The sequence below is a fragment of the Solea solea genome, chromosome 8 (genome assembly GCF_958295425.1).
Source record: "Solea solea chromosome 8, fSolSol10.1, whole genome shotgun sequence".
Classification (NCBI taxonomy): domain Eukaryota; kingdom Metazoa; phylum Chordata; class Actinopteri; order Pleuronectiformes; family Soleidae; genus Solea; species Solea solea.
Window position 1 is genome coordinate 17,922,967 of NC_081141.1, and position 13,046 is coordinate 17,936,012.

Sequence of the window (13,046 nt, forward strand, 5' to 3'; positions counted from 1 at the left end):
AGCACAACTGCCACACAGTGGTGGGAATGGGGACATACAAGTGGCAGTTTTAGTGCAGCTGTTGAGTTTTAAAGGAAATTGAGGTTATGGTGTGACCTCACCTTATAATTACACAGAAGCACCTGTATCTTTTAATAGCCACTTAACCCTCTGGATGTATTTTGATGATATGGCTGTAGAATTGTCAAAAAATGTTGAGTGTTTCTGCAGCTTCTTCCAAGATAACTTTTACTTTCGATATCTGGCAGTTATTCAACCACTTAGGAATTATGGTACTGAGAAGTTTCATCACAAATGTGACGCGCTTGTGGATCTCACCTGTGATTGGACGGTTGTTCCGCAGAAGGTTGCGCCCATAAACAAGTATATGGGCGCAAAGCTCTATATCTCTGTTTTCCAGTATCCATCCATCGGTCTTCTACCACTTTGTCCTCCACACGAGGGTTACGTGAGTGCTGTTGCCAATCTCAGCTGACATAGGGTGAAAGGCGGGGTCACACCCTGGACAGATCGCCAGTCCATAGTTTTTGAATTTTCGAGATATCACAAATAGTCTAGGTCGTTACGGTAATGAGAAGTATGCGTGCCAAATCCTGTCGGCGACGACAGAATTTGGCATTATTGGATTATTTCACTTGACTGGCCCCCAGCTGACTAAACTAGACACTCAGTGGCCCCCAGTGGTCAATTGAGTTTAAGACCCAATTTTCCTTCGTCGATGCTGATGACGATTTTAAGAAAGTTCAGTCTTCATGTTTGTTCTTTTTCTTCTTCTATCAGTTGTTCCCAGTCAGAGGTCATCACAGTGGATGTTTTTGCTCCTATCTTTCCCGATCCTCCACATCCTTCTCCATCTAACCTGCCACTCTCATGTCCATCTCTCTGTCTCAACACATCCATTTACCTTCTCATCAACTTCATCTTCATTTTCCTCACATCTGGCACCTTCATTCTCAACACATTAAAATTAAAGGAGGTGTCTGCCAGCGTGCTTCTGTAAACAAGCAGTAGCGAGGGACTGTGGATGAAGACTCACAGCAGTTACACAAACACAAACACACATGGCTTCACTTTCTGATAAAACAGCCAACGCTTGTTTTCACCAGAACCTAATATTCCATGTTTGTGTGAGCCGTAACATGAAGCACTACTGCCACATAGTGGTTGGTGTAGGGACATACAAGGTGCAGTTTTAGCGCAGCTGTTGAGTTTTACAGGAAATTCAGGTCATGGTGTGATTTGCTCGAGGGTGAAATGACCTCATCGTCCAATTTCACAGAAGCACCTGCATGTTTTTAATATCCTTCTGTGGTAACACTTTCTAAAAACAGACTGCAAATGTCATAGAGAACATGAGTCAGAGTAATTGTAAAAGGGACAGTTCTGTGTTTTTTTTTAAGTGTGATTGTGTGAAGTAAGGGCCACACAGTTGGTGTGGTGGTTATGCTCTTTCCTTTGCTGCAAGAAAACCCAGGTTCACAACTCACTCAGAACAAGGGTCTTCCTGCATAGAGTTTGCATGTTCCCCCCCTGTTTGTGTGTGTGTGTGTGTTTTAGATTTGGGGATTAGGCAAATGGGACACTCTAAATTGAGCACAAGTGTGAGAGTGGATGGTTGTTTTACTCTGTGTGTCCCACTGATGGACTTTCGCCCTGTGTCAGCTGAGATTGGCACCTCATGTGGAGGATAAAGTGGTAGAATATAAAATATAACTATGAGATAACATGTATCTCAAATTTCAACGGTTTTCAAGAAATCGGTAAAGGAAAATGTACTTTCCTGCAAATATAGTAAATGTTTAAGACACCACTGACACTGCAGGTTGACACCACTTTAGATGTAGGAAGACGTCAGTGTACACCGAGGCAAATCATGGGAAAAGATGTTGCCGTGGCAACACCTGAGGGGAGGGCACCTCATCAGTCTCCATGACCTCTGTGTGTACTTGTATTTATCCTATCCTTGCAAGGACATTTTGTCTGGGCGGCACACCTTTAAAGGGCTTATTCAGACCTGGTTTTAGGGTTAGATTTGGGTTTAGGTTAAGGTAAGGTTAAATGTTAGCATTAGGCACTTAGTTGTGATGGTTGAGGTTAGGGTAAGGGGCTAGGGAATACATTATGTATATCATATGTCCTCACCAAGATATAAAAACAGTGTGTTTATGTGTGTGTGCACGCACACGCGTGTTACAGTGTTACAGGAAATGTGGTGAAGTCGACAGTTGCCTGAAGCTACCAGTGGCACAGAAGCAGAACATATAGTGCCGGATGGATTAGACACTTACTGCACATACACTTCAAGTTTGAATAAGCACTTAAATCCAACAATTAGAGGTAATTCCTGTTGTTTTTGGGTTTAATTCCCCACACCTGCTAACGTCTGCTTGCAGAGTCATAAAAATAATACAGAGATGGACAGGATGGACATTATTCTGATGACCCCCTCATGTATTATTTTGGGGACAATAATCTGACTAATAATTGTTGATTAGAAAGAAACCTATGAAGTAATTAAGATTAGACAAAGAATACAACAATCTGCTGTTTCCCCTAGATGTCACTCATTCATCTAGGGGAAATTCTTACACACTGGATTTTTTACATGAGCCATAAAAAATGTAATCGTCAAATTAAATTTTGGATGAAAAATAAATTCTTAGTGCATGTTGACAGAAAGTATCAAGTTTCTGACACCAACAATGTCAAATAAATAAATTGAAAAATGGCTTTTCTAATGTTTGGGATTAATTGGTTGCCTGGTTTATAGCACACATGATGATGAATTCATCTTTAATTAATCCATCATCATTCTGCCACAGCATTTACGTGGCAGACACCATCAGCGGTCTGCCACATACACTCCTGTTTGAGAACCACTGGTTTATGGTGATATTATGCAATCCCCCTTTTCTACTGAGATTTAATAAGATTAACTTTGAAAAAGCACATCACATATGTGGGATTATCTTTTTATTATTACTGTTGAAGATTTCTTATGTACCAAACATGTGCACATTGACCATTCAAATACATTTGAACGCCATCATGTGACATAATATTTAACATACAAACTCATAGAGTATGGAAAGAATGGACAGTAAAAGAAAGACAGAGGAAATCAATGAATAACACAAGTCAGATCAGATTACAAAGTAAAAACCAATCTAGTGTACCAGGGAGATTTTTATATTCTTTTAGACATTGCATCTTAAAATATGTGAATATGTCGTTATTCTGTATGAGTTAAATGGCTTTTTTCCCCAAGTGTTTGAGAGGTTTTAATGGCTTTTATGATTTAATGTGATTTCAGAGACAGAGTTAAAGAAATATCACAACTCTACATAAAAGGAATTAATATCAGGTTTGGGTAGAAGACATTTCATTTTATGGATGTGACATTTTTCTGTAAGACATTAACAATTAAATCATATCTACAGTGGCGTGCACAGATGTACCCTGAGATTTAATCGCAAAATTCTTACATAAAAAGTCAGAATTCTGACTTTAATCACAAACGTCAGGCTTTTTTCCCCATTTCTTGGGGAACAGTTGGCCCTAATCCTCTTCCGTACTCTCCTTGTCCCTTATTCTCCCCCTTTTCTGTCCCCCACCATCCCCGATTTCCTCTCACCACATCCAGCTGAGTTGTTTGACTGTGGTTTTGTCTTGCTTGACATGGTCTGTTAAGAACCTTTGTTAAGAAAAGTGCTACGCAAATAACGTGTATTATTCTTATTCCTATTATTATAATATAGTTTGCTGGTACAAGAAACAATTCAAAATAGCATTTTTAATCCAAACCTTTTGGGAATAAGTAGAATCATAAGGGATTATGAGCATCTGGATGCGTATTTCGCAAATGGACCAATGAGCGTCCTCTCCCCGCCTCCCTGTCTTCAGTGACGTGGCAGGAGATCCGGACGTGTCATATCCACTCATATCTCCTCCTCCTCCTCCTGGACTCAGTTCCTTTCGTGCATCTGCAGGTCCTGCTCGTGGTCCTGGTCCCGGGTCCTGAGAATCGAAGCGGATCAGATGATGTGGCTGCTCGTGTTGGCCGGTGTTCTTCACTGCGCCTCGGCCTCTGACGTGGATGTGAACAAACTGGAGGGTTTGGCGAAGGCGCGGGTGGAGGTAAAGTCACGTTACACTCACGCTACAGTAACATCATAATACAACAAGGCTACAGTCACACTGCACTTCTTCATGCTGCCTTCACGGCTCACACATATAAGTTTCATGACAACTGTTTATGAATGAATGAATGTGTGTGTGTGTGTTCATCAATCTAAGGTGGGAATGCATGAGTTTCTGTTCTCTTATTGTTGTGTAGCGCATGCGCACAGTGTGGGTGTAGCTGTAGTAAACGTGAGTGTTTCTGTATCTGTAGATTATAACATTTTATGTCACATACAAATGTAATATAATGACACACTACACTGGATGTTCCTGCTTTCACATATACAGTGAGATTTCTATTCTAGTTTGGATTTACCCTTTGTATAAAGTGTGTGTGTGTGTGTGTGTGTGTGTGTGTGTGTGTAAATAAAGCTGCCTGGACTCATGTTACTCATGTCACACCTAAAAAACACTTTGTGGTACAATAAAACAAACTAAGCAGACTGCTGTGTACTGAGGCAGTGGAGTGAAAACAATGTGTACAACTCAGATTACACGATGTGATGTTTTGCATTTATTTTTCTTTATTTTTTTTAAAATCAGCACCACATGTGTTCTCTGCTGCTCTCAAGCTGGGTTTGCATCTGTGTGAACGCAAACTGTGCGGTTCCCATTTGTTCGTGTTAAAGAGATGGACAATAGATTAAACTCCTTCGTGAACGTCACATCTCTACTATTATTTTGAATCCTTACCTTGTTAAGTTTGAGTTTCCTGTCTCCTTTGTTTTATTTATAGTGTTCTGATTTATCTGGACTTTCATTTTCCCGATTTGGTTTGAGTTTTACTTTTGCCTTGTAGTTCCTGGTGTTGTGTGTGTGTGTCCTTGTTGGTTTTTGGGGGGTTTCCTGTTTTATTTTGACACTCACCTCTTGTCCTGTCATCACTTCCTGGTCTTGGTCTGCTTTCCCAGACTTTCTGATGACCTGCCACACCCTAATTAGTTTCACCTGTGTCACAGTGTGTGTATATATATTGTATACCGGGTATGTCCAAAGTCCGGCCCGTGGACTAATCATGGCCCACGCTCAGATACATATATGGCCCACAGCTTCTGATTGTTTTTTATAATACATTATTTATGGCCAGGGAAAGACTGTCTGCCCTGGCATCTAACTATTATCATGCGTTATCCCTGTTAGCTCAGCTGGTAAGGAGTTCAATTCCCGGCCATGACAGACAGACAAACAGACAGACGTAAACAGTCACCAACTGTAAAATTGTTATAAAACAGTGCAATGTCAAACCTGACCCTTTTAAAAACAAGTTTGGACACTACTACTGTAAACTCACTCTTTCCCTTCTGTGCAGAGTTACCTCACGTAACCTCTGACCCTTTTACTTTGCTTTGTTCTTGGTTTATTCAAATCTGCATTGGTTTATACATTAAACAAATTTCTTTTTTTACCTGCTCTCACAGCTGACATGTCCTGCGCTCCCCTGTCCTCCCTGTTGATTGTCCGCCCCGCCCTGTCATGTGCCCATATGTGATCCACCTGTGTCTTGTTTGTCTCACCTGTGTCTGTTTGTCTCTCCCTCCCTTGTGTATTTTAGTCTCTTTGTCGGTTCATTTGGTTTGTTTGTTCATTTCATGCCACGTTTCAGTCCTGGCTGTCGCCGCAGGTTTTTCATACTCTGGTTCTTCTGTGTTCCTCGTCTGCATCCCTGTCTTTCTTCAGTGTTTCACTTGTTATGATTTTTTATTAGTGTGATTAATTAAAGACTCTTTTTATTCACTTTTTAAAACTGAGTTTGGGTTCTCAATAGTCCTCCTGACACTGATATGTCTCTTTGTTCCTTGGCATGTCTGACATAAAATGTCCAGTTAATATTGTAGGGAACTGTTAACTGATCTGTGTCACACACAGACAAATGTGGAGTCTTATTACAGTTTTGTCATAGATAATGGATACAAGGTGTCAAAGATTACTTAAATAAATGATCAATGCAATCAAATTCTTGCTTTGTCTCTCCACCCACTTGTAAAGTATGTTAAAAATATTGCCTGAGCGGGCTGCAACGATTACTAAATGAATCATCTATTTTGATTATCAATTAATCCGTTTGAGTGGTTTTTCTTTTTTTTCAATAATTAATTCATGTTTCTCCGATTTTTCAGCTTCTAAAATGTGAATATTTTCTGTTTTCTTTGCTCCATATGACAAAGAAATCATTAAAACTGAATCATTTTAGTTTGTGGACGAAACCAGACATTTGAGAACGTCATAATTTCGAAAACAATGGTTAGTTATAGCTGACCTATGTTTAAACATATTCATAAATCATGGAAATTCAACATATGTACAGTACCTACTGTATATTATATTCAAATGGCTGCAGTCCCTTTATTGTCATAACTATAACTAACTGTGAGAAGTCAGTTTGGTTTCGATTGTTTGGTGAAACTGTGGCTGAGGTCGTGTTTCTGTAACTCTACTCTGGTCTTTTTTTCTTTTCTTTCTTTGGGTGAGAAACCCTGCAGATTCCTCCTCAGGTTGTCACACAGTCACTGACTTGGCGACGTCGCTGAAAGGAAAACACGTTATCTGTGGCTATTGTTGCGTCTGAATACCTGCTGTGTTACACTAGAGGCTCACATTTCCATGAAAAGTGGGTTAATTATCCTTCCCAGAGTATAAAAGGTCCATGGATACAGGAGAGAAAGAGAGAGAAAGTCAAATAAGAAACTTTCCAAGCAAAGTATGTTGATTTAAGTATATATCCACATTAGTTTGACAGTTTCTCTTTTTCTATTTCAGGGTGTTTGTTAAAAAATTCCAGACTTTTTCAAAAAATGCAGTTTTATACTTCCGCGCCTACTCCCAGTGACTGAATGAATCAGTGAATGACAGAATGAATAAATGCAGAATTTGCAGTAAATTACGTTTACGTAAAAAAAAACATGTTTTTAAAATGTATGAAAATCACAAATCAGAACTATACAAGCATGAATGAATGAGTGAATGACAGAATGAATGAATGAATGAATGCAGAATTAACTGTAAATTACGTTTTACTGGCAAAAAAAGCTGCAAACACGGCCAGTACTATAAAAGCATGAATGAATGAATGGATGAATGTAAAAAGAATTCAGTCTTTTCACTCACCCTTTCTCCATCTTTCCTTCCCATACTTGACACAACTCTTTATTTGATCATTTTAACTCGCATTCTAAAATTCTACTATGAGCTAAACCTTTTTTTCCCACAGACTTTTCGAAGCCTCTCAGACAAAGTTCCAGACTTTTCAAGGTCTTTTCAAGGCAGATACATCATTTTCAATGTCCCAGACCTCTACAATGTGGGAGAGAGCAAGTGTTATGTCCAGGAGGGGAGCATAAGTCATAAAACATCAAATTAAAGGATGGTGCAGGAAGAAAATGGTGTTTCAATCATTCACTTGACACTGGCAGCAAGCGTTAGTTATTTTCCAAAGAGAATGTGTCCCGATTTGTTGTTAATGTCATGTTCTTTCTCTCGCTCTGCTTTCAGTCATGTGGTGGATGACAGCTGAACAGGCTCAGAGAGGTAAGTTTAGCCTCAGTCGCATGATCGACAGGAGGAACAGAAACACACACAAACACAGGAAGTCAGTGAAACATTAAGACTGAAGAATAATCCCTGACAGAAAAGTCTTCAGCTCTCTGAGAAACGTGTTACGTTTTCACACAATCCAGCAACAGATCTGTCACTGAAACCAGACCTGATCTTTAAATCCATATATCTGAGCAACATCGTTGTCAGATTGGAAATCACTTTTATCAAATCCCAAAGTAGCTGTAACTTTAGAATTCTGTATTTGATTGGTCTCTTCTCTATTCCAACTTTTCTTTACATTTTCATCCTCGCATCAGAGTAACAGTAGTTGATATTTACATAGAGGGATGTAATTCTTCAAATATACCTATATAACCTTGAAAAATGTACATCACAAATCAAAATACAGTGACAATATTGTCAAGGAAAATCACTAAAATATGTCCCTGTGTTATCTATATCTTATTATAACATGCTATTATTTATTACCTTGCTTATCTGTGCAGCTGTGAAAATGGCACATTTGGACAAATAAACCTTATCTTGTCTCATTCTTATGTTATAATCTTAATCCTCTGCTCTTTCTACAGGTCAAAGCCTTTGTGACCCAGGATATTCCTCTTTAGTATCCTTTCATTCAGCCACATCACTGTTTATTATTCCAAAATGTACTTAAAAATTTAATATAGATTGCTTTGAAAAAAGAAAAAAATCATCCACCGTTTTCTTTGACTTTCACCTCCTCAGCCATAACCTGGTGATGAAGCACATTCCTGGGGCCGACCCTGAGCTTGTCCTCCTGAACCACTACTTTGAAGAGCTGGACGTGAGTCCTGTTTGCCGTGTATTTGTTTACTATGTTGTTGTTTTTTTACAATATAGACAGGGAGAGTTTGTAGTTTCTGCCGTTTCCTGCTTCATACATCGTTTCAAACACAAAAACAGACATGGGGGAAGGTCGAGGCAATGAATCCACAAATAATCCCGTATCCTCACCAAAGTATTTTATAGTAAGTATTATGATAGTAAATGTAAGGATTTTTGTTTAAATGCATAAAACAGTAGCTCACAGTCTGAAACCAGAACTCCCGTCATATTCAGCTAATGTTTAAAAAAATGCCTTTTGCGGACAACTCTGGCTTTAGGATGTTGCAAATAATAAAATAAATAACAATGTACAACAATATTAATATCAGTATTTTTAGGCACTTTTTGCAGCTTGTTTTTTTATTTTAATTCATTTATCATGTTGAAGTTACCGTTAGGGCTGCAACTAACGAGGATTTTCTCGAATAACTGATTAATTGTTTGGCCCATAAACGATCTCAAATGTCTTGATAAACCAAAATGATTCAGTCTGAATGATTTCTTAATTATGTGGCACAAAGAAACCAGAAAATATTCACATTTAAGAATCTGAAAACTTGTTTTAAATAAACTGATTCACGATTGGCTGTGATTAATTAAGTAGTCGATTAATAATGGCTGCCCTAATTTCACTCATCCCTTCTCAATATTTCAATATTTTCTTCCCATCATTAACGTAGCGTCTCTTTATTTTATCATTTTAACTCGCATTCTAAAATTCTACTGCGACCTAAACCAATTTTTCCCAGACATTTCAAGGTCTTTTAAAGGCAGATACAGAACTTTCAATGTCCATGAACATCTACAACGTGGGAAAGACTGTCAACACACAAGGAAACAATCTACAATCTAAAATGAGCAAAGAAACCTGACATTTAAGAAGTTGAAATTTTTAAAAAGTTTTAATTACTAAACAACAGATTCATGTTTGGTTGACGATTCATTTAGTGCTCGATTCATCGTAGCAGCCCTAATTATTGTGTGTTGCCGCGTTAAAAGTAACCCATGCCTTCACTCCGCAGCGGATTCCCCTCTCTGACATGACCCGCTCAGAGATTAACGCGCTGCTGGGGAAACTGGGCTTTTACAAGAAGGCTCAGCCTGAGGATGAGGTGCCCGAAGAGTTCCGCTTCTCTCCCGCCAAAGACAGCCCGTTTAAAGACGAGCAAGCTCACAAAGCCGCCACTTCTCCTCCTCCCCCTGCCACAGAGAGCGTCTCCTCAGAGCCGGACGTAGAGGTCAAGCGCACTGACCTATAACCCGTCAGCGTGAAGTAGGAATAGGACAGTACCACTCTTCCCTATAGCTGATCCATGACCAGCTGGTCACTGCAGTTGATGACTGAAATGTTTGAAGACCAGCTGTTCAGGGATCAGCTCTTGGGACAAAATCTTAGCATCAGCAAAAATGTCCTCAGTGTGAATTTGCACATGTCGTTCTTGTCGTCCGTTTGCAGCTCTAAACTCCTCACACACTCCAAGTGTGTTTGTTGTGTTGTGTTTTGTTTTTCCTTTCTTTCATTAGCGGTGTCTAACCTGCCTCGTGAATTCTCTCGTGTGCCATTACTTTCCTGCTCACTGTGAAGCTGAATGAAGCCCCAGGTTAAAAGTCGTCAGACTGGCCTGAGGTTGATGCCACACGCTCAGGTGGGTCGGACTGAAAAACACCAGAGGATTCACATGAAATGAAAGGGTGGTAAAAGATGAAAATAAAGAAATGTGGGGGAAAAATCTTACTCCGGACTCTTGCTGTGTTGAAAATGTATGTTCTCGTGAACGTTTTACACCAACCACAAAAATAAGTCATTACTTTAATAGTGAGTTGGACCAATTCCTCAGCTCCGCTTCGATCACATACCCTGGTATATACAGTAGAACGCTATTTCTGATTTTCCTCCAAGTACCACCAGAGGACGCTCACGTACCACAGTTTGAACACTTGCCCTCAAACCAAGTCTCAACCCTCAAAAAAGCCCATCGCAGCTGAAAGGCCCAGCTAAAATCTTCCCTTCATAAAAATGACCTCAAAACTTATACACGTGTAGGATATAGTGGCTCAGCAGGGAAATAATAAACACAAAAGTTTCACATGTAATCGGAATAACGGTTTAGAAAATGTTAAAACATTAGCAATAATCGGACAAACGCTTCCATTCCTCAAATTGGTTTAATCGTTAATTCACATTTAACTGTGGTGCAGAGAAACATGAAAGTTCTAACGTGTCTGAGCTCTTGTATACAGCACTCTCTGCTTTACTCGACGGGAGAGTTTTGTTTTTCAGTTGAAAGCAGTGGAAAAAAACAGGAAAAGTATTCTCAGAAATTCTCCATTTCTACTAAAAATTCCTAGACATTTTTTCAAAAAGGAACCTTTAAAATTTTACAAGCACAATAATAATAATAAAAAATCTTAATTCAGAACTTTTCCTTGGCTTCATGTACAGTCGAGTTCAGTGATGGTTTACTTGTGTTAAAACTGAAAGCCGGCTTTCATCAGGCCTGTGAACTGACACAAAACATCGTCATGGCTGAAGCTTATTGACTTATTTAAAACAAAAATGTTTAAGGATAATGTACACACTAACAAAAAAAATAAAACATTAAAATAAAAATCCATCCAAGCATAAATAAGGAGCTGTGTTTTTTTTTTTTTCGTACAGTCAAGCGGTGATTGATCAAAGTAACGATACAACTCACTCTGCAAACCACACCTCAAAAAAGAAAACTGCATGTGTTTCTACCTTTAGAATCATCTTAAGATGATCAAAAAAAAACTCAACTGTGTCAGTAGCACTAAGGGAGAATGTTACGATTACTCAGCGCCGGCAAAACAACAGCGCAACGTTGTGAAGAGAAAACATCCCTGTGCACATGCATTAAATAGTAATATAACTGAATATATAGAGAGTTTGGTCAAAATGAAAAAGTACCAAAATGAAAATCAAATAACACATCATATCCTCGGCAGACTAGCTTTTTGCAAAATACTTAAAATAATTAAAATAATTACAAAAGTGTAGCAGGAAAAAATAATTTAAAAAAGGGTCAATGTTAAAAATACAGATATTACATATTATATATATATATATGTATATGTATATATATATATAATACATAATATAAATTATTAAATATCTTTTCTGAGGTGTTTTTTAAGTAGCGTTAATGTTTAAATATTACCTGAAGCAATGCTTTTAGAGTTTGTTTTAAATTTTAAAGCTTTTTAAAAAAAAAGGTAGAATATCTTCGACCTCTCTGACAAGAGCCAGGTGGATTCTATGACGATAATCTGTGTCCGGAAGAGAAGTGACAACATAGATAATCTGACACACAAACACACACACACACACGTATATACACACACATCATCTCCAACTTGTCCATTGGAGACATACGACTCTGTGCGGTCGGGAGAGAAACCACATCGTCGAGGCCGAGTGCTCACTGAGCACAGGTCAGAGGTCATAGGGTCGACCCATGGACATCTCGTGTCGGCGCAGGTGGTTAACCAGAGACTGTACGTAGGTGAAGACGCATTTGGAGTCGGGCTTGTTACCCATGATCATCATGTCCTCCACTTCCAGCAAGGGCATGCAGTTGACGCACGTCCTGAGGAAGAGGCACAGAAGACAGGGAGTGTGAGGACCAGGGGAGTAAACGGGCAGGAGGGGAGAGAGAGAGAGAGAGAGGGAGAGAGAGGGACGACCACAGACGGAGTAGAGGGAAGGATATTCTCAGCCTCAAGATTAATGATTGTTTTTATGTTAATTAACTAGGGAAAAAAGCAAACAATATTCTCATCCACACTGTTATTGTTCAGCATCATTTGGGCAGCCTAAACAAAGCCTCATCTCTAACTTTACCCAAAGCCAGTTAATGCCAAACCCTTAATCACACCCAATAACCTTTAATCACAATTAAATGCTTTAACCCTAACCTCAACCAACCCTAATCTAAACCTAATTCTAACCCTAAAAACAAGTCTTAACCCTCAAAAAACCCATCCAAAATATCCTCCCACGGTCCTCACAAAATGACCCACACAACTCTTGTCTCTCTATAGTTGTGAGGACATCATAGACATGAAATCCTTAATCCCTTAACCGAACCCTCTTAACTACCTGCCTCACCCTAACCTTAACATAAGGCTAATGGTTTACACTAATCATAAAACCAACATAAAATCCTCAAAAAGGCCCTTTGAGGATGTGACCAACTGCTAAAATGTACTCACAAAAAAGGGGACCCTGTTTATAGTCTAATAAAGACCTGAACAAACATACACAAACTCTAGTCTGTCCACTTTTGCTCTATAATAAATAACAAAAACGTACTGTTCATGTAAGTGCTGCAGAGATTGACCACAGGATGGCGCTATCGCCACATACAGTCAGCCTGAGACATTCAACACAAACTAAGTGTACAGTAACATGAACCACACCAGGTTTCTGTAGAAACTAAATG

General features: G+C 39.1%; 2 protein-coding genes across 4 annotated transcripts in view; one reads left to right on the forward strand and one right to left on the reverse strand.

Moving 5' to 3' along the window:
• Positions 1-3,937: 3,937 nt before the first annotated feature.
• selenom (selenoprotein M) lies at positions 3,938-10,318 on the forward strand. Its single transcript, XM_058635326.1, has 5 exons — positions 3,938-4,137; positions 7,672-7,707; positions 8,307-8,341; positions 8,464-8,542; positions 9,606-10,318. Exons 1-5 carry the CDS (start codon positions 4,039-4,041, stop codon positions 9,840-9,842), a joined length of 486 nt encoding a protein of 161 aa, XP_058491309.1. The 5' UTR covers positions 3,938-4,038; the 3' UTR covers positions 9,843-10,318.
• A 417-nt stretch (positions 10,319-10,735) lies between these two features.
• The window catches only part of smtnb (smoothelin b), a 54,475-nt gene continuing 52,164 nt past the window's right edge, over positions 10,736-13,046 (reverse strand). For 2 of the 3 annotated variants that reach the window (XM_058635322.1, XM_058635324.1), the window contains one exon: positions 10,736-12,191. In XM_058635322.1, the coding sequence (XP_058491305.1) occupies positions 12,038-12,191 (154 nt within the window). In that variant the 3' untranslated portion in view covers positions 10,736-12,037. The remainder of the gene's footprint in view (positions 12,192-13,046) is intronic. The other variant, XM_058635323.1, reaches the window with a different exon arrangement.